The sequence below is a fragment of the Mobula birostris genome, chromosome 8, assembly GCF_030028105.1.
Source record: "Mobula birostris isolate sMobBir1 chromosome 8, sMobBir1.hap1, whole genome shotgun sequence".
Lineage (NCBI taxonomy): Eukaryota > Metazoa > Chordata > Chondrichthyes > Myliobatiformes > Myliobatidae > Mobula > Mobula birostris.
The window spans coordinates 49927065-49946927 of NC_092377.1; the positions used below are offsets into that span (position 1 = coordinate 49927065).

The following is a 19863-nucleotide window of genomic DNA, read 5'->3' on the forward strand; positions in this document are numbered from 1 at the left end:
ATAATAGTAATAAATAAGCAATGAAAACGCCTTCAAAATGAGTCCATTTCAGTGGGGAAAATACAGTGATGGGTGAGTGTAGTAGAGTGACGCTATGGCCTCTGGTTCAAGAGCCTAATTTTATATATAGGCACCCGTTAGTCTCGTGAGGCCATGGATTTGCGTCTTGGAAGTTTTCCAAGGTGCAGGCCTGGGCAAGGTTGTATGGAAGACTGGCTTCCCATGCTGCAAGTCTCCTCTCCCCACGCCATTGATGTTGTCCAAGGGAAGGGCACTAGGGCTGATACAGTTTGGCACCTGTGTCGTCGCAAAGCAATGTATAGTTACGTGCCTTGCTCAAGGACACAACATGCTGCCTCAGCTGAGGCTCAAACTAGCAACCATGCCTTAACCACTTGGCCACACGCCAACACTAATAGTTGAATAGCTGAAGGGAAATAACTGCTCCTGCACCTGGTGCTGCAGATCCTGAAGCTCCTTTCATACCTTATTGATGGCAGTGGCGAGAAAAGAACGTGGGCTGGATGGTGGGGGTCCGAGATGATAGATGCTGCTTTCCAGCAACAGCACTTTGTGTAGATCTGCTCAATGGTGGGGAGAGCTTTACCCGTGATGGACTGGGCTGCATCCACTAATTTTTGAAGGCTTTTCTGTATGTAACCCTGAGGTTCAGCCAGCATGCATTTGTCTAGGGTAAGACAGCCTCTAGCCCAAACTGAGAAATCTCATTTGTGTGGACGCTGCATGATGCGTTGCCCGGTTACAAATCCAAATCACATAATATCAGACAGTACACCGTATGCAAGTAAACGATTGAACTTTATAAATCTTAATCTGACTACAGGGTTAGTAAAGAAAATAAAAAGGGCAAACGCGAGTTGACTTCATTAACTTTGCCTCCAACTTTCACCCTGTCCTCAAGTTTACCTGGTCCATTTCCAACACCTCCCTCCCCTTTCTAGATCTTTCTGTCTCTATCTCTGGAGACAGCTTATCTACTGTTGTCTACTATAAGCCTACGGACTCTCACAGCTATCTGGACTATTCCTCTTCTCACCCTGTCTCTTACAAAAATGCCTTCCCCCTTCTCGCAATTCCTCCGTCTCTGCCGCATCTGCTCTCAGGATGAGGCTTTTCATTCCAGGACGAGGGAGCTGTCCTCCTTTTTTGAAGAAAGGGGCTTCCCTTCCTCCACCATCAACTCTGCTCTCAAACGCATCTCCCCCATTTCACGCACATCTGCTCTCACTTCATCCTCCCGCCACCCCACTAGGAATAGGGTTCCTCTTGTCCTCACCTACCACCCCACCAGCCTCCGGGTCCAACATATAATTCTCCGTAACTTTCACCACCTCCAACGGGATCCCACCACTAAGCACATCTTTCCCTCCCCTCCACCCATGCTTTATGCAGGGACTGCTCCCTACGCAACTCCCTTGTCCATCTGTCCCCCCCATACCTCCCCACCGATCTCCCTTCTGGCACTTATCCTTGTAAGCGGAACAAGTGCTACACATGCCCTTACGCTTCCTCCCTCACCACCATTCAGGGCCCCAGAAAGTCCTTCCAGGTGAGGCAACACTTCACCTGTGAGTCGGCTGGGGTGATATACTGCATCCGGTACTCCCGATGTGGCCTTCTATATATTGGCGAGACCCGACCCAGACTGGGAGATTGTTTCGCTGAACACCTATGCTCTGTCCACCAGAGAAAGCAGGATCTCCCAGTGGCCACACATTTTAATTCCACATCCCATTCCCATTCTGATATGTCTATCCACGGCCTCCTCTACTGTAAAGATGAAGCCACAGTCAGGTTGGAGGAACAACACCTTATATTCCTTCTGGGTAGCCTCCAACCTGATGGCATGAACATTGACTTCTCTAACTTCCGCTAATGCCCCACCTCCTCCTCGTACCCCATCCGTCATTTATTTATATGCGCACACACACACACACACACACACATTCTTTTTCTCTCTCTGCTTTTTCTCCCTCTGTCCCTCTCACTATACCCTTTGCCCATCCTCTGGGCTTCCCCCCCTTTTTTTCTCCCTGGGCCTCCTGTCCCATGATCCTCTCATATTCCTTTTGCTAATCAAATGTCCAGCTCTTGGCTCCATCCCTCCCCCTCCTGTCTTCTCCTATCATTTTGGATCTCCCCCTCCCCCTCCCGCTTTCAAATCTCTTACTAGCTCTTCTTTCAGTTAGTCCTGACGAAGGGTCCCGGCCCGAAACGTCGACTGTACCTCTTCCTAGAGATGCTGCCTGCCCTGCTGTGCTCACCAGCAACTAAAAAGAAAAAGGGGCCCATTTTAATGAAACAGTCTAAAATGCACGTTGGAGCTCATGGAATTGTCGATTCGACCCCCATCAACCTCCTCCGAGCGTCACTGACCGTCAGACCCTCGCTCCGAGTCCACTCCATCTGGCAGTCTACCAACTTTTTCCATTTGTGTCTTCTCTCTTCATCTCTCGCTGACAAAAGACCGCAAAATCCCCGCTCCCAAACCCACAAGAAAGAACAACATGCCTTTCATTGGCTAGCATACATTCCAAAGCCCCCGTTATCTCTAGTCATAACCTAAACATTGCTGCTACACATAAACCATAACCTTAGCTGTGAAACATTACAGAGAGGCCATTACATTAGCAGTGAAACCTTACACTCTCCCCACCAAATTTAGTCATGAACTCATGACATTGAGATAATTTGCCAACCCTTCCTGCAAAACACTAAGTCCAATCCAGGTGCAAAAAGCAGTGACATAGCTCCCCAAAACGGTAGGGGTCACATTCCGTTCCCCCAGTGCTATGTAGGCCAGCCTATCCGGTGGTCTCCTAATTCTCCCGAGAGCTCCGTACCCCGTACTCTTCAGGCTCAGACACTACTGGAGAAACTTTCGGTCTACCTGGTGAGGCCTCCCCTGACCTATCACTCATGCCCACGTGCAACTTGGATCCCTGTCCTACAGCCGAGTCCCACTTCATCTCTTGCAGGGTCCCGCTGCATCCCAGGCTGTCCCCCTACTTCACCTGACTAGGTGGGAGAAAGGCTGGAAATCTCTTCCTCAATCAATGGGGAGTTAGCAAAAGGCGGCATATAACGCACATCCAGGTCCTCATCCTCGAATCAGTATCCCTCTTAGTAGCGGGAGCCGGCCTAACCTCTCCTGCTGTGGCCCCTGCAGCCACCCTGTGTCTCCACAGAGTCCCCTTACTCAATGTAGGTTCCAGGTTGGTCCCTGGGTCTACCTGCATCTCTTATCCCAGGGACAGCAGGTGGTTCTGATGGAGAATCTTGGCAGGCCTATTCCCATCCTCTGATTTCACCTGAAAAACTGGTAGGTTTGGCATTTGACTCTCCACCACACAGGGCTTAGCTGCCCAGTGGTCCACCAACTTATGTTTCCCAGGTAACCCCAAATTCCTTATAAGGACTCGGTATCCCTGCAGGAGTTGGGAGAACCTCACCTTTTGATCACACTTCCTCTTATTTCCTTGATTCTGCTTGGCAGCTGCGATCCCAAATAATTCATAAGCCCTTTTCAGCTCTCTTCCCATGTCAGACAGAAGAGTCTTCCATGGTAAATCACCCTTGTCAGTCCCAAAACAAAGGTCAATGGGCAACCTTGCCTCATGCCCAAACATCAGATAATATGGCGAGTACCCAGTAGCTTCATTTTGAGTACAGTTGTAACTGTGAACCAGATGTCAAATATGTTGACTGCATCTGCTCCTCTTCTTGCTGATTTCCAGGGACCCGAACATGTCTAGCAAGGTCCAATTAAACCTCTTGGGCAGGGGATCAACCCTGTGGGTGACAGGGCGTGGTCGACTTTTCGACCCCAAGCATGCCCAGTAACTCATGGATGAGCCTGATCTCAAAATCCTGTCTCTGATCACTATGTATCTTCCTGGGAAGGCCATAATAAATGAAATACTTCTCCCATTACACTTTGGGCACCGTGGACACCCTCTGGTCCTTGGTAGGGACAGCCTGCGCATATCTGGTGTAGTGGCCCATAATGACTAAGATATTCGCTGTGTTCCTGGCATAGGGTTCGTTGACAGGAAATCCATACACATCAGGTCCAGGTATGGATTTGCTGTCAATTGAACTCTGCAAGTGGGACAATGGAGCTACCTGCGTAGGCAGTGTTTTCCGCAGTATGCATCAAATGCATGACTTGCAGTATTCTTCAACCTCTGACTTCATCCAGGGCCAGTAAAAGCAATCTCTGAGCAATCCATAGGTCTTTTCCACCCCCAAATGTCCAGAATCATCATGAAGTTACTTCAACGCAATCCTCTGATACTTCTCTGGCAGAACCTGCTGGCAACGCCGAGGTCGGTCCGGGGGTGATGTGACCCAGTACAAGATCTGGTTCCACAACTCCAACCAACACCATTCTCTCAGTAATGGAGGCACCGACACGTTTCGTCTTCTCTGCCTGAGCCATGTCTCCCTTTTCAACTGCCGACCAAATGGTACCGATGCTCCGATCATCTCACTGAGCAGCTGCCACTTCCCCAGAACTCAATTCTGGCAGCTGAGTTGTCTTCAGAGCAGTCAGGTTACAATAAACTTCGGGGGATGGTGTCATTGGAAGCTCCCAATTGATCCACCACTTGATCCTGCCCCTCCTTTCCCTCTGCCCTCATGGTGATGGCAAACTGACACATGGCCATCACCCCAGGGGCAGGAACACTCTCCCACTCTTTGTTCCTGTCCAATCCCTCATGCACCCATCTGGACAAATCATCAGCATCGATGTTCCGACTTCCCGGCTGGTACTTCAGGCTGAAATCATAGGCAGACAACACCGTCAACCACCGATGGCCTGTGGCATCCAGTTTCGCCGACGTCAGTATATAAGTTTGGAGATTGTTGTCTATCCTCAGCTCAAACTTGGCCCTGTAGAGGTAGTCATTCAGCTTATCCACCACTGCTCATTTCAACACCAGAAATTCCAATTTGTGCGTGGGATAGTTTTTCTCAGAAGGTGACAGACTCCGGCTGACAAATGCAACAGGTTTCAACCTGGTGCCCTGATCCTAATACAGGACGCCCCCCAACCCCTCTCCGCTGGCATCCATGTGCAGTACATATGACAATCGGGAGTCCGGAAAAGCCAGTACAAGCGCCTGGGTTAGCAGCTCCTTCAACGACTGAAAGGTCTCTTCATATTTTGCAACCCACCTCGGTCCAAAGGGCTCTGACGGGCTAAGACACTCTCCACCTTCCTGTCCTTTTCTTCACCCTCCCTTTCTTCCCCAACGGAGGATAACCGCACAGAAGCTGATTCAATGGATGACTCATTTTTGTGTAGCCTTTCACGAATCTCCGATAGTAACCACAGAACCCGAGGAATGAGCGCAGAGCACTCATAGTCTGGAGTCTTGGCTAAGTGGTCACCGCCCCTATCTTAACCGGATCTGTAGCTACTCCATCTCTTGAGACTATGTGCCCATCATAGCTAATAGATGTTTTGAAGAACTGGCGCTTGTCCAGGGAAAGATTTAACCCTTCAGCTTTCATGCGACCAAGCACCTTCAGTAGCCTCGCTTCATGTTCCTCCAAGATGGATCCAAACACTATGAGGTCACCCAGATACACCAATACCTCAAGCAAGTTCATATCCCCCACCGCCTTCTCCATGACACGCTGGAAGTTTGCAGGGGCTCCCGATATGCCCTGGGGCATCCTTTCAAACTGGAAAAATCCCAGGGGACATATAAATGCTGTCTTCTTTTTGTTGGCCTCACTCATGGGGATCTAGTAATATCCTCTCCTCAAGTCCAGCACTCTTCCCACCATTCAGACAGCCCAGCGCGTCTTCGATCCTTGGGACCATATACTGGTCGGGGACGGTGCACCTGTACAGAGTCCTACAGTCCACACACACCCATATCTTCCTATTCTTCTTTCCAGCCACTACTATTGGGGACACATAGGGGCTTCGGGACTCGGTGATGATCCCAGCTTCCTTCAGCTTACACAAATGCTGCCGAACGCCCTCCACCTCTGCAGGGGCCAGTCTCCACGACCTCTCTCTAAACGGGGTATCCTCGGTCACCCGGATAGTGTGATGAGTGCTCTTGGAACAACCCATATCAAACTCGTCAGTGGAAAAAACACCTTCCAGCTTCAACATCTTCTCTACCAACCTCCTCTTCCAACCTGCAGGAACCGGGGAGTACCCGAAGTTGAATGACTCAGTGGTCAACTTTCCCCTTTTTCCAATAGTTTCTCCCCGGCTTGTCTCAGAGGGGCACTAGACATTACCGTCACAGGGAACAGATGCACGAGGGACATCCCCCGCCTGAAGGTGACCTCCCTCTTCGTAGTGTTCTTGACAATCACTGCCATCCTGCTCGCTTGTAAACCGAGGGCTTCTGCAGTTTGGGTCTCACTAGTACCAAAGCAAGAAATCCCGACTCCCCCTCGTGGTCTTCCAGAGTGTCCACTAAGAGGGCCTTGTCCTCAGGCAGTCCAGGAAATTTGGGGTCCCCATCACTCTCGCTACTTCTTTGGGCCGTAGCACCATTGGCTTCGCCTGGGTGAACCACAGACAGTCCCTCATCTAAAGTCAGTATCCATCTCATTGCATCCACGCACTTCCTCAAAAGCAGCTCAAAACACCAGGTGCACAGACAATGTTCCCAGAAAGCTCTCCCCAGCTTCTCCTTGCAGGCCCCCATGAGCCTCCTCACAAGAGGTGTGTTGGTCCTCACCAGAAATGAAATATCGCCCTTCTCAATGGGGTCCAGACAAACCAGCACCAATGTATCCAGAACCTCAGACACTCCCACATCAGCCTCCAAAAACTCCAGCTTCACTGACAAATAACCGTCGTATGGATAATCACCAGCACTGATTCCCCAGATCTCCAATGCTCTGAATGGTGTTAATGGTAAATGCTTCAGATACCGGTTAAAAACGAATGGTACAACGTGACCTGCAACCTGGTGTCGAATATGGCTTTAGCACAAATACCCTCTATCCATAGCAACACATTGGAGCATGGTCCCACTAAGCCTTCGGGAATAGGGCCCTTTGCTTTCCGGGGTCCCTTGGTATATTGCTGGGAACATGTTCCCCCAGAGACACCAGGCCGTTCCCTCACCAGGTCTCCTCTATGTTTTCCCAACAACTTTCTCTGCTTAGGTACCCAGGGGCTCACCCGCCTCCTTGCGTGACATCGGCTGCCAGCAGCCCTCCGCACCGTTCGTTCCCTTAGGGAAACCGACCTCCTCCCCCACCGTCAGATCCATCATATGGGGGAGTCACACCCACTAATAACAGTCAAGACACCTCAGTTCTCAACTCTGCCACTATCTCCTCTACCGCTCCCCAGGGCAGGCTATCTGTGGTCACTTCACAAGGGGCTACTACTGAGGACTGTACCCTGCTGACGAGCCCTCCCGCACCTCTGACGTGTCCTCCTCCTCCAGTACCTCTCTGATCAGCTCAAGAAAAGAAAGAGGGGGCATGTCTTACGAGACTGTCGGAGACCCCAAGCAATCAGGTCCTGGGACTGAGTGTTCTTGGCTATCTGGTCCATTCTTAATTGATCCACCTCAGCAGCCTGAATGACCCCTCTGCACCACGGGCAATTTAACTGCCTCTCTAGCCGATAAACTGTAAGCAGAAAGCTTCTCCCCCTTCTCCTGACACATGCTCTGAAACCCCACCATGAGCTCCAGTGGGCTCCCTGTCATACCAAAGGCGCTCTCCAATGCGCCCAAATAATCAGCAATGCTAGCTAAGGATTGGTGTGTTTTCAGATCTCACCACATCACCGGCCACCCACTCAAACTTTCAACCAATCTCTGTCGCTTTACGCCATCAGGACACTGCCACTCATCTTACAACTGAGAGGTCTGCTCAGCCCAAGTCTCATACTCCTCTCCCCCTTCAGGGGTGGGCGTTATTCCAGAGATTAGGCAGAGCTTACCAGAGCAGCAAGTTTGAACCTGGGCCTTTCCATCGCCAAAGAGGTAAGGGCAGATACTACCTCAGAATTCTCACTTTTCAATGGGGGACGGGGACAAATTAGACATTCCAAATCCGACCAGTCCTTCCCCTCACTCCTCAGAAACGATAAAACCCTGTCTATGAAGTCTCCGCCCCCCAGCTACGGGAAGCTCGACTTGTGACTCTGACCACTCCGCTACATTCTCCTCCTCCCTGACAGTATGGACAAGCCATGGCCCTGCCTCACCTGGGGCGCTGACAGAAGTAGGCAGTTCCACTGCCGTTACGTCAGCATTAGTCTGAACTAAAACAAGGTCTGAGCCCACCATTTTATCAGGCCTCCGCACTACAACCTCAACTTTACCAACAGCTTTAACCATACACAAATATTGAATTAACAATTCACCTGGTGTATGAATAAACACCCCACTCAACACGCACACATTAGTTACTGGTAACCCTATGGAGGCACATCAGCGCTCCGCCCTGCCAGCATCCATACCAGCACAGACATAAATACACAATCCACTGGTTCAATGCTCAGGGCAATCATTCAGTATCCAACGGAATCAATCCCAAACGATACCCCAACAATTGTAACCCTGAGGTTCGGCCAGCATACGTTTGTCTAGCGTCTATGTTTAGCCCAGCCAAACTGAGAAATCTCTTTTGTGTGGATGCTGCGTAATACGTTGCCCGGTTACAAATTTGAACTGCAAAATATCAGACAGTACACCGCATGCAATTAAACGAATGAACTTTATAAATCTTAATCTGACTATAGGGTTAGTAAGGAAAATAAAAAGAAAAAGGGCCCATTTTAATGAAACAGTCTAAACGTTGGAGCTCACGGAATTGTCCATTCAACTCCCATCGACCTCCTCCGAGTGCTGCTGACCATCAGACCCTTGCTTTGAGTCCACTCCGTCCAGCGGTCTACCAATTCTTTCCATTCATGTCTTCTCTCTTCATCTCTCGCCGACAAAAGACCGCAAAATCCCAGCTCCCAGACCCACAAGAAAGAACTACGTGCCTCTCATTGGTTAGCATATATTCCAAAGCCCCCGTTATCTCTAGTCAAAACCCAAACATTGCTGCTACAGAGAAACTATTACCCTAGCCGTGAAACATTACAGAGAGGCAATTACATTAGCAGTGAAACCTTACATGTACAAGAGCATTGGTGTTTCCATGCCAGGCTGTGATGCATCCAGCCAATATACTCTCCACCACACATCTATATGTAGCCCCCTGGTAAGCCTCAGGCTCGCTCAACTAGCTTCCCTCTAGGGGGAGCAGCCTTCAGCCCTGCCAAACTGGGTAATCAAGTTGTGTGGATGCTGTCTGATGTACCCCACCCCACCAAATAACAGACAATACACCATATGCGATTAAATGATTACACTTTATAGATCTTACTGGAACTATGTAATTAATAGATAAAATATAAAAGGAAAATAAAAGGCACCAAACTTATCAAAGTTCAACCACTTCGTGCACAACAGTTGGAGCTCAATTAACAGAGTCTTCTTTCCACCATTCGATCCCTTCGACCCGCCACCTGGGACTAACCACGGTGGTCGACCAGACGCTCCAGACAAGTCTGATTTCGTCTCCTCTCCTTTCCGAAGACCCTGGGCCTCGGACTCCCGCTCAGGGTCCGTCCCGCTGCCCAGCTTACAGCATTGCGTCTCCTCTGCCCCCATCCGCCTTCTCCCCCACGAGAAACAATAGCTTACAGACACACAAGAAAGAATAATATCTATCCCAATTGGTTCGTTCTCTCTCTTATCAATAATATAACCCAAACAAGGAGAGAGAGAGAGAGAGAGAGAGAGAGAGAGAGAGAGAGAGAGAGAGAGAGAGAGAGAGAACTCCTTACATCGCAGTTATTATTACAGAAGAGCCATTTTAATTATAACATAACAAAGAAGCCATTTTGTTAGCCTTCTCAGTAACATATAAGAAGAAACCCCTTACACTCTCCCCCCACCAAATAAAGTCATGTCCTCATGACTTCTAAATAACTTGCCAACCATTCCTGCAGACACAAAAACCCAATCCAGGTACAGTCACATTGCTCCCCAAACAGTAGACCTTATGCCCACGGGCGCTACATAGGCCAACTTATCTGGGAGTTTCCTAATCCTCCGAGACTTCTGTACCCCCTCACCTAAACCCTTCAGGCTCGGACACTACTGGGGATACCTCGGGTCTGCTTGCCAAATTGCTACCTGCTGAACCGTGTCTACGCCCACCTGGACAAGCCAGTGAGCACTGCGAGGGTCATGTTTTTTGCCTTCTCCAGTGCGTTGAACACCATCCGCCCTGCTCTGCTGGGGGAGAAGCTGACAGTGATGCAGGTGGATGCTTTCTTGGTGTCATGGTTTCTTCATTACCTGACTGGCAGACCACAGTACGTGGGCTTGCAACACTGTGTGTCCGACAGAGTGATCAGCAGCACTGGGGCTCCACAGGGGACTGTCTTGTCTCCCTTTCTCTTCACCATTTACACCTTGGACTTCAACTACTACATAGAGTCTTGTCATCTTCAGAAGTTTTCTGATGACTCTGCCATAGTTAGATGCATCAGCAGGGGAGATGAGGCTGAGTACAGGGCTATGGTAGGAAACTTTGTCACATGGTGTAAGCAGAATTATCTGCAGCTTAATGTGAAAACGACTATGGAGCTGGTGGTAGACCTGAGGAGGGCTAAGGTACTGGTGACCCCTGTTTCCATCCAGGGGGTCAGTGTGGACATGGTGGAGGATTACAAATACCTGGGGATATGAATTGACAATAAACTGGACTGGTCAAAGAACACTGAGGCTGTCTACAAGAAGGGTCAGCGCTGTCTCTATTTCCTGAGGAGACTGAGGTCCTTTAACATCTGCCGGACGATGCTGAGGATGTTCTACGAGTCTGTGGTGGCCAGTGCGATCATGGTTGCTGTTGTGTGCTGGGGCAGCAGGCTGGGAGTAGCAGACACCAACAGAATCAACAAACTCATTCGTAAGGCCAGTGATGTTGTGGGGATGGAACTGGAATCTCTGACGGTGGTATCTGAAAAGAGGATGCTGTCTAAGTTGCATGCCATCTTGGACAATGTCTCCCATCCACTACATAATGGATTGGTTGGGAACAGGAGTACATTCAGCCAGAGACTCATTCCACCGAGATGCAACACAGAGCGTCATAGGAAGTCATTCCTGCCTGTGGCCATCAAACTTTACAACTCCTCCCTTGGAGGGTCAGACACCCTGAGCCAATAGGCTAGTCCTGGACATTTCCTGGCATAATTTACATATTACTATTTAATTATTTATGGTTTTATTACTATTTAATTATTTATGGTGCAACTGTAACAAAAACCAATTTCCCCCCAGATCAATAAAGTATGACTATGACTATGAGTATGAAATCCTCTCTCAATCTCTCACTCATGCCCCCACTGCAATTTGGAGCTCCCTGTCCCGTGTCCAGGGCCCTGCTTCTTTTCCTTCAGGGTCCTGCTGTAACCCAGGCTGCCCACAGCTAGCCCTCCCCACTACACCCGACTCAGTGGGAGAAGGGCCAAAAGTTTCTTCCTCAATCAAGGGGAAGTTAGCGAAAGGCAGCATGTACCACACACTCTGCACATCATCCTTCGAATCCATATTCTTCCTCATTCCTTCGATCAGTAGCTGCTGTTTGATTTTCTCCAAACTGAAGTACTTAGCCTGGGCTGCCTCTGCAGCCTCTTCAGCCTCCTGCAATCGAGACATCAGCTTCTTCTCTGACTCCTCCAACTCTTGCCCGAGTCTCAGCAGTTCTGACTCACGCTTCATGTCCATCTCCATCTGGGACGCAATTACACCACCAGCTTCTTCCAATCTGTTCTGGATCGATTTCTTGAGTTTCTGCTGATCCTTTCAAAGGTTGGTCATTGTTTCGTCTCTCTGGATTAATTCATCAGTACATGACAGTAGTTTCGGATCAGAATTACGTTTCCCCGTCTCCACTTTGACGGGCGTGAACTCCAATTCTTCAATGGTTGTCTGGGGTTTCGGCACTCACCTCACATCATAGTCCCCCAAGGCGAATCCAAACCCTCGGCGATCATCCACATACGCCAAAACTCCAAACACCTCCACATCCTCCATGGTCTTACCCATGCCCCGCGGGAAGGTTGCAGGGGCTCCGGATATGCTCTGTGGCATCTTTTCGGATCGGAAGAATCCTAGGGGACTTATAATGGCCGTCTTCTCCTTGTCGGCTTCACTCATCGGGATCTGGCAACATCCACTCCTCAGATCCAGCACATTAAACCACATCGCACCAAATAGACCATAGCATCTTCGACCCTCAGGGCCGTATTCTGGTCAATGATAGTGCGCCTGTTCAGAGTCCTATAATCCACTCACACGCTGCCTACGTCTTCCACGGCTACAGGGTCCAGTCGCTACAACCTCCCTCTCACCGAGGTGTCTTCAGCGGTCAACGCCCCTCTCTCGTGGTATTTCAGAGTGTCTGCTAAGAGGGTCGCACCCTCAGATACTTCCCCCAGGCCATACCACAATCGGCTCTCGTTTAAATTCGGTACCGGCCCAAGGTTGCTACACAAGTCCTCACAAGCAGCTTGAAACACTGGGTGCACAGACAATGCCCCATGAACTCCAATTTCACTGACCAATAATCATCTTCTGGATAATCACTGGCACTGGTACCCCAAATCTCCAGTGCCCTTAATGTTGTCAAGGGTAAATGCTTCAGAAACTGGTTGTAAAACGAACTATACAACAACTTGACCTGCGCCCCGGTGTTGGGGATGGCTTTAGCATAGCTTCCATCTATCCGTAGCGACACACGGGGGTGTGGTCCCCCTAAGCCTTCAGAAATAGGGTCTTTTCCTTTCTGAAGTTCCTTGGTACATTGCTGGGAAAGTGCTCCCCCAGAGACCCCAAGCCGTTCCCCCACTGGGCCTCCACTAAGCTGAACAACTGAGGGAGGGGCTGATCCCCTTAAATGACCCTCCTGGCACTGCAAGCCATTTAGCTGCCCCCCTAGCCAGAGAAGATAGACTGAAATCTTTTCCCCAATCTCCTGACACAGGTATGGGAAGCCCCCTCATGCACTGCATTTTACTTCCAGTCGAACCAGACGCATTTTGCCCCGCTTTCAGGTAACTGGCAGCTGTCACTACGGAGTAATTGACCCTGACAGTTCTAACACCGTCACCAGCCCACCTACTCAAACTTTCAACCAATCCCTGTTGCTCTCCCTCAACCAAGCACTGCCACTCATCTAACAAATGAGAAATCCGCTCCGCCCATATCTTGTACGTCTCCGCCCCTTTAGGGGTGGACAATATCCCAAAAGCCAGGCGGAGCCTGCCACCGCTGGAACATTTATTTGCAGACACTACCTCCAAATCAGACCACTCCTTCCCCTCTCTCTTAACAGTATGGACAGCCCATGGTCCCGCCTCACCTGGGGCACCAATAGACACTGGCAGTCCCACCATCAACTCATCAGCACTAGTCTGAACTTGAACAAAGATCTCCGGTGTACCAACAGCCACCCCACCCAACATGCATACAGTAATAACCAGCAATCCCACAGAGACACACATTACTAACTGCAATCCCACAGAGACACAGCAACACTGATTTAAACAGGGCAATCACACAGCACACCACTGAATCAAATCTCGGACAAAGCCCCCAAATTTAACCCCCGGTAAGCCTCAGGCTCGCTCAACACGCTTTCATCTCGGGGGAGCAGCCTTCGGCCCCGCCAAACTGGGTAATCAAGTTTGTGTGGATGCTGTGTGATGTACCCCACCCCACCAAATAACAGACAATACACCATATGCGATTAAATGATTACACTTTATAGATCTTACTGGAACCATGTAATTAAAAGAGATAAAATATAAAAGGAAAATAAAAGGCGCAAAACTTATCAAAGTTCAACCACTTTGTGCACAACAGTTGGAGCTCAATTAATGGAGTCCTCTTGCCACCATTTGATCCCCTCCAACCCCCTCAACCCACCGCCTGGGACCAACCACGGTAGTTGACCAGACACTCCACACGAGTCTGTCTTTGTCTCCTCTCCTCGCTGAAGACCCTGGGCCTCGGACTCCCGCTCAGGGTCCGTCCCGCCGCCCAGCTTACAGCATTGTGTCTCCTCTCTCTGCCCCCATGTGCCTTCTCCCCCAAAATCGGTTAAACACAACAGCTTACAGACACACAAGAAAGAATAATATCTATCCCAATTGGTTCGTTCTCCCTCTTATCAATAACATAACCCAAACAAGCAGAGAGAGAGAACTCCTTATATCGCAGTTATTATTACAGAAAAGTCATTTTAATTTTAACATAACAAAGAAGCCATTTTGTTAGCCTTCACAGTAATATAAGAGAAGAAACCCCTTACATATAGAAGTTGGTCAAATTTTTAGATGACATGCTGAATCTTCATAAACTTCTAAGAAAGTAGAGGCACTGCCCTGCTTTCTTCATAATTGTACTTATGTGCTGGACTCAGGACAGATCCTTTGAAATGATAATATTGAGGAATTTAAAGTTGCTGACCTTCTCCATCTCTGATCTGAAGAGGACTGGCTCATAGACCTCCGGTTTCCTCCCCCTGAAGCCAATAATCATCTCTTTGGTTTTGCTAACATTGAGTGAGAGGTTGTTGTGGCATCACTCAGTCTGATTTTCAACCTCCCTTCTATCATTACCACTCTTGGTTTGGCCAATCACTGTGGTGTCGTCAGCAAACTTAAATGTGGCATTGGAGCTGTGTTTAGCTTCACAGTCATAAGTATACAGTGACTACAGCAGGAGGCTAAGCACACAACCTTGTGGTGGCATCTGTGCTGAAGGAGATTGTGGTGGAGGTGTTGTTGCCAATCTGAATTGACCAGGGTCTGCAAGTGAGAATATCGAGGATCCATTTTCACAAGGAGATATTGAGGTCTAGGACTTGAAGCTTATTGATTACTTTGGAGGGATTACTTTTGAGGGTGTGGAGGGGTGGATTAATGGATGGGAGTATTGATCAATCTTACTACTTGCGGAAAGTAACTGTTGCTGAATCTGGTGATCCTGGTGAGGATACTATGCCACAAATATTTATAAATGAAGAAATGAAATGCGAATATAGTCTGGAGCTGGTGTTCCATTTCTCCAGGACTTTCAAATGGATATTTTAACACTGCAACGGTCGTTTTCTTATTAAATTATAAGCATTTAAATGTCCCATAATCAGATGATTCATTTTCAAAACAGAAAATCAAAGTGATATATCCGTTGAACGATCAGATTGTAGTTATTAAAATTTACCCGTCACACTTTCTACTCCCCTTTCCAAGTCCATTTAATTTTGGCTTTGGTTGCATTTTTGTAGCTTGTGGGGAGTTATTATATTTGAATTGTCAATTTCTTGCCCATTCATGACCAGTGTACATCCAAATGAAGCCACTGCATACAGGTGGTCTACTTACCCAACCCACTGCCAGAGCCCCTGTATCCATGCCAGTTGCATGCCACTAGCTCTCTAACCTGAAAATGATCATTTACTCTAATCCTTCCTTGTCCATTAACACAACTATAAACCAGCATGCACAAATAATATTTCTGTAGCACTTTATCAAAGATCTTCTGTAAGTTAATACACAGCACAATGCATTGCTTCTTTATTATCTATTCTGCTGGAAACAACTCAAAAATCACCAAAATATTGGTCAAACATGATTTTCCATTCATAAATCAATGTTATTATTATTTCCCATACTCTGCTGACATTCTGTGATTTAAGCACTCTCCCTCCATTTGATATCAGACTAATTACTGTTCTTGTCTCTCTTTTCTTAAGCAGCTTTTTAAAAAATTATCCAATCCATGTGAAATATTGATGTCATTTTCTAAGCTTTTTTGTTACCCTCTTCAAACATTAGGATGCCGGCCATCAAGTCCAGCAGAAGATTTAGCAGCATTCAATCCTGTTCAACCCTCAATTTTTCTGATGAATTTTGTTTTTAGGTCTTTAGTCACACATGACTTGCATTTCCTTATTTCCCAATATAGATCTCCTTCCAGTCTGCTTACCTTTCCCTTTAAACATAAATATCTGTAGAAATTTCTGCTCACAGAGGGTAGATTATTTATTTAGAGATACAGTGCAGAATAGGCCCTTCCAGCCCTTTGAGCCATGCCATCAGCAGCCTAGCAACTTAACCACAGCCTAAATACAGGACAATTAACAATGACCAATCACCCTACTAACTGGTATGTCTTGGGACTGTAGGAGGAAACTGGAACATTCTGGAATTTACTGTCTCATTGGATGTGGAGGCAGGATCACTTAAAACATTTAAAGTGATAGTGTATAAATAATTGATAAACAGAGGAATAAAGGCATTGGGAGAAACAGCACAGAAGAAGAGCTGAAGCCAGCATAGATCAGCCATGATTACACTAAACAATGGGACAGGCATGAAAGGCCTGATGCACTTGCTCTTAACTTCCTGTGTATAGAATAATTTTCAATCAACTATATTTCCCTTTCAATTGCTCGTGTATTGTGCATTCTATTTCCTTCTGAATATCCTGGTTTCCTAGATATTGTGAATTTAATCCTATCCTAAATTGTGAAATTTGTAGGTTTACTTTTTTTTTGGTGTTTTCCCTTTATGATCTAATATTATTTTCTAACTCCTCTCAATAGCTGCGGCTAATTCACTTTTCCCATTTTATAGGAGTTTACAATTGTTGTAAAGTACAATTGAAGTAAGTTGCCTACTATCATATCTTGACATTCCCCCTTCCCCATATCTCAATGCATTTTCAGTCTACTACAGCCAACTCACACCTCATATTTCATAGTTTCCTATGCTTAAGATCATGGATGCACACTGAACTAATTTCCTTTCAAACTTCCTATAAAATTCCATTTTATAAAAGTACACAAAAGCCACCTCTATAGAAAAATGATCACTTAGCCTTCAGTAGTTACAAAATGCTAAAATGCCCTGAAAGTTCAAAAGCTAAAAATCTGGGAACAGAGAATGCTTAAAAAGTCTCAAGTCAGGCTAGTCCTTATGCAGGCATTGCACCTTGAATGGGCTTACAGTATGGGTTATCTTTGCACAAAGGAGCATAATTGACTCGAAGTGGAAAAAGGATACTTTTGTGAAGATACCATATGTAAGGGGTTTCTTCTTTTATGTTACTGCTAATTAAAATGGCTTCTTTGTTATGTTAACTGCTGAGGAAGTTCTCTCGCTAGCAGCTTGTTTGGGTTATATATTATTGATAAGAGAGCAAACAAACCAATTGGGATAGATGTTATTCTTTCTAGTGGGTCTGTAAGTTATTGTGATGCGCGGGTTTTTGGGGCAGAAGGCGCAATGGACAGCGAGAGAATGGACAAGGTGCTGTGAACTGGTTAATGGGGTCGGACCCCAAGCAGGCGTCCGAGGTCCAGGGTCTTCGGCGAGGAAAGGAGACGGAGTCAGACTCGTGTCAAGTGTCTGGTTGACCACCACGGTTGGTCCCAGGCGGCAGGTCAAGGTGGTCAGAGGGGATCGAATGGTGAAGAGAGGATCGTTAATAGAGCTCCAACTGTTTGTGCATGAAGAGATTGAACTTTGATAAGTGTGGCGCCTTTTATTTTCCTTTTATATTTTATCTCTATTAATTATATAGTTCCCGGAATACCTATAAACTGTAATTCATTTAATCGTATATGGTGTATTGTCTGTTATTTCGCGGGGTGGGGTACATTACACAGCATCCACACACACTTAATTACCCAGTTTGGCGGGACCGAAGGCTGTTTCCCTAGATGACAGCGAGTTGAGCGACCCTGAGGCTTGGCAGGGGGGCTACACATATATGCAGGGGACTAATTAATTCAAATAAAGTTCTTTATTGTGCATCAAAACATCAATCTGCATACAAAAAATATGGACAAAGAAAATATTCTGATCTTGATTATCCATAATTCCACTGGCCAGGGGTACATAAAAAGGAACAAATTTTTGCTAGGGTTTCCATTCCATCTTCCAATAAATTGAATATATTTTAAATATAAAATCATGTGCTGATACTATGTTAAGGACCTGACAGCTTTATAACCTTTGGGCATATACTGTTCAGTTCATAATATATAATGGCCACCTGAAAATGTTATTAAAGTAAGCAATGTTTGTGGAACCTTGTCCAACTAATGTAGTCAATAATCGAAACAAAAGAGAGAATCACTGGCAACCTTACCTGGACCACCTGTAATCTACAGACAATCAAGTAGGCAGTTTGTCAGTAAATTAAAACTGTATCTCACCTTCCTAATATCTCCAGCAGTTCTGCAACTCCATTAAAGTGATCAGTTTCATATATAAACCTGCAGAAATAATTGTCAGAAGCATTAATTACACCATTTGAAGTTTCAAAGAAACCATAATTGAATTCCTAGCAAATTATTTTTATTTCATATATTCAACAAATAATCTATAAATCTTTGTACAGTTGCCACAGAAATGACTTCCTCTTTCAAATGAATTACAACATAGATTTTTTACCTGTAAATTTAAGCAATTAATAAAAATGAACATTCTGAAATATGACAAGAGACTGCAGCAACATAATTATATTAAGAATACCTATCAATAGTGCACATTTATAAAAATTTTCTTAAATGCTATTTATGAATCTAAAAGAGTAAGGCACTCAGCCCCTCAAGCTTCCTCTGTCAATCAATAAGATCGTCATTGAACAGATTGTACCTCAACTTTTCATCTATCCTTGTATAAAATGATCTGAATGGCAGCTTTCAGTACCTTTGAGACTCACCACTATATGGAAAAGTCTCATCTGCCATTTACCTGAAAAACATTGACACTAATTCTAGATTCTACTGCGAGGAAAAATACTTTACATGCCGTATTTCAGGATTTCAACCAAGTCCCTAGTCATCCTTCAAAACTTTAATCCAGCCTGTTCAACTTTTCCTTTTAAGACAACTGTACAGGTACTAGTCTAATTAACCTTCTCTGAATTGTTTCTAATCAGTCTATGTCCTTCCTTTTACAAGGATACCAAAATTAAATGAAGGTTTGCAATCAAGCATATATTTATTTAACATGAGTCTATTTAGCATCCTGCTGACTCCTTAGTGCTGCAACCCATAAAGGATTCCTGTCTTCTTAAACATCAAATATCAAGCCATTTTTGCTTCATGTATTTTTGTTACAAATCAATTCATGATCTCAGGCAAGGAAATAGTATTATCCAATTTGCTCTACTAAAACTCCACATAATTGCAAAGAGTAATATGCTTTTGCCCTGTTTTTCAGGAACCTTGGGTAAAACTTTGTAATACAAAGTGATAATCAACCATATGTCCATATTACTCCAGATTCCAGCATCTGTAATCCTGTGCAATATGAGTTGGTAACAAAAATTGGGATTGTCTCAATTTCTGGCCCCTTCTGATTTCCAATATTAACTCAACCTTAAGGTTTGGGCCTTTTTTGCAGATAGGTATTACTAAGTGAAATGATTATAATGAAAAAGACTGCCACATGAATCATGCAGGAAGTAATTAATTGTGAAAGTTTAAATTCTCCTAATACGGGGGCCTGTCACAATTGTAAACATTCCCTTAATAGATCTTCATTGTAATCAAGGTCTTTTATTTAATATGTCACTTAAATTTTTTGTCTGCTACAACAATGGCTAGGAAACACTTTCAAGCACGGAGATATTAAATAGTCTTTTTGATTGTATTTATGGAAAGGGATGTTAATAAACTTAAATATCTAAAAAGGAGAGAAATCTCAAACACTTGTGCTCTTCCATTTGGCAAAAGTGACCATTAGATGAATAACTT

General features: G+C 46.1%; 1 protein-coding gene across 1 annotated transcript in view; it reads right to left on the reverse strand.

The window, feature by feature from the left end:
* ppp2r5a (protein phosphatase 2, regulatory subunit B', alpha isoform) overlaps nt 1-19863 on the reverse strand; it is a 159626-nt gene that overhangs the window by 40656 nt on the left and 99107 nt on the right. The window contains exon 6 of the mRNA XM_072265169.1: nt 18316-18375. Coding sequence (XP_072121270.1) covers nt 18316-18375 — 60 coding nt within the window. The remainder of the gene's footprint in view (nt 1-18315; nt 18376-19863) is intronic.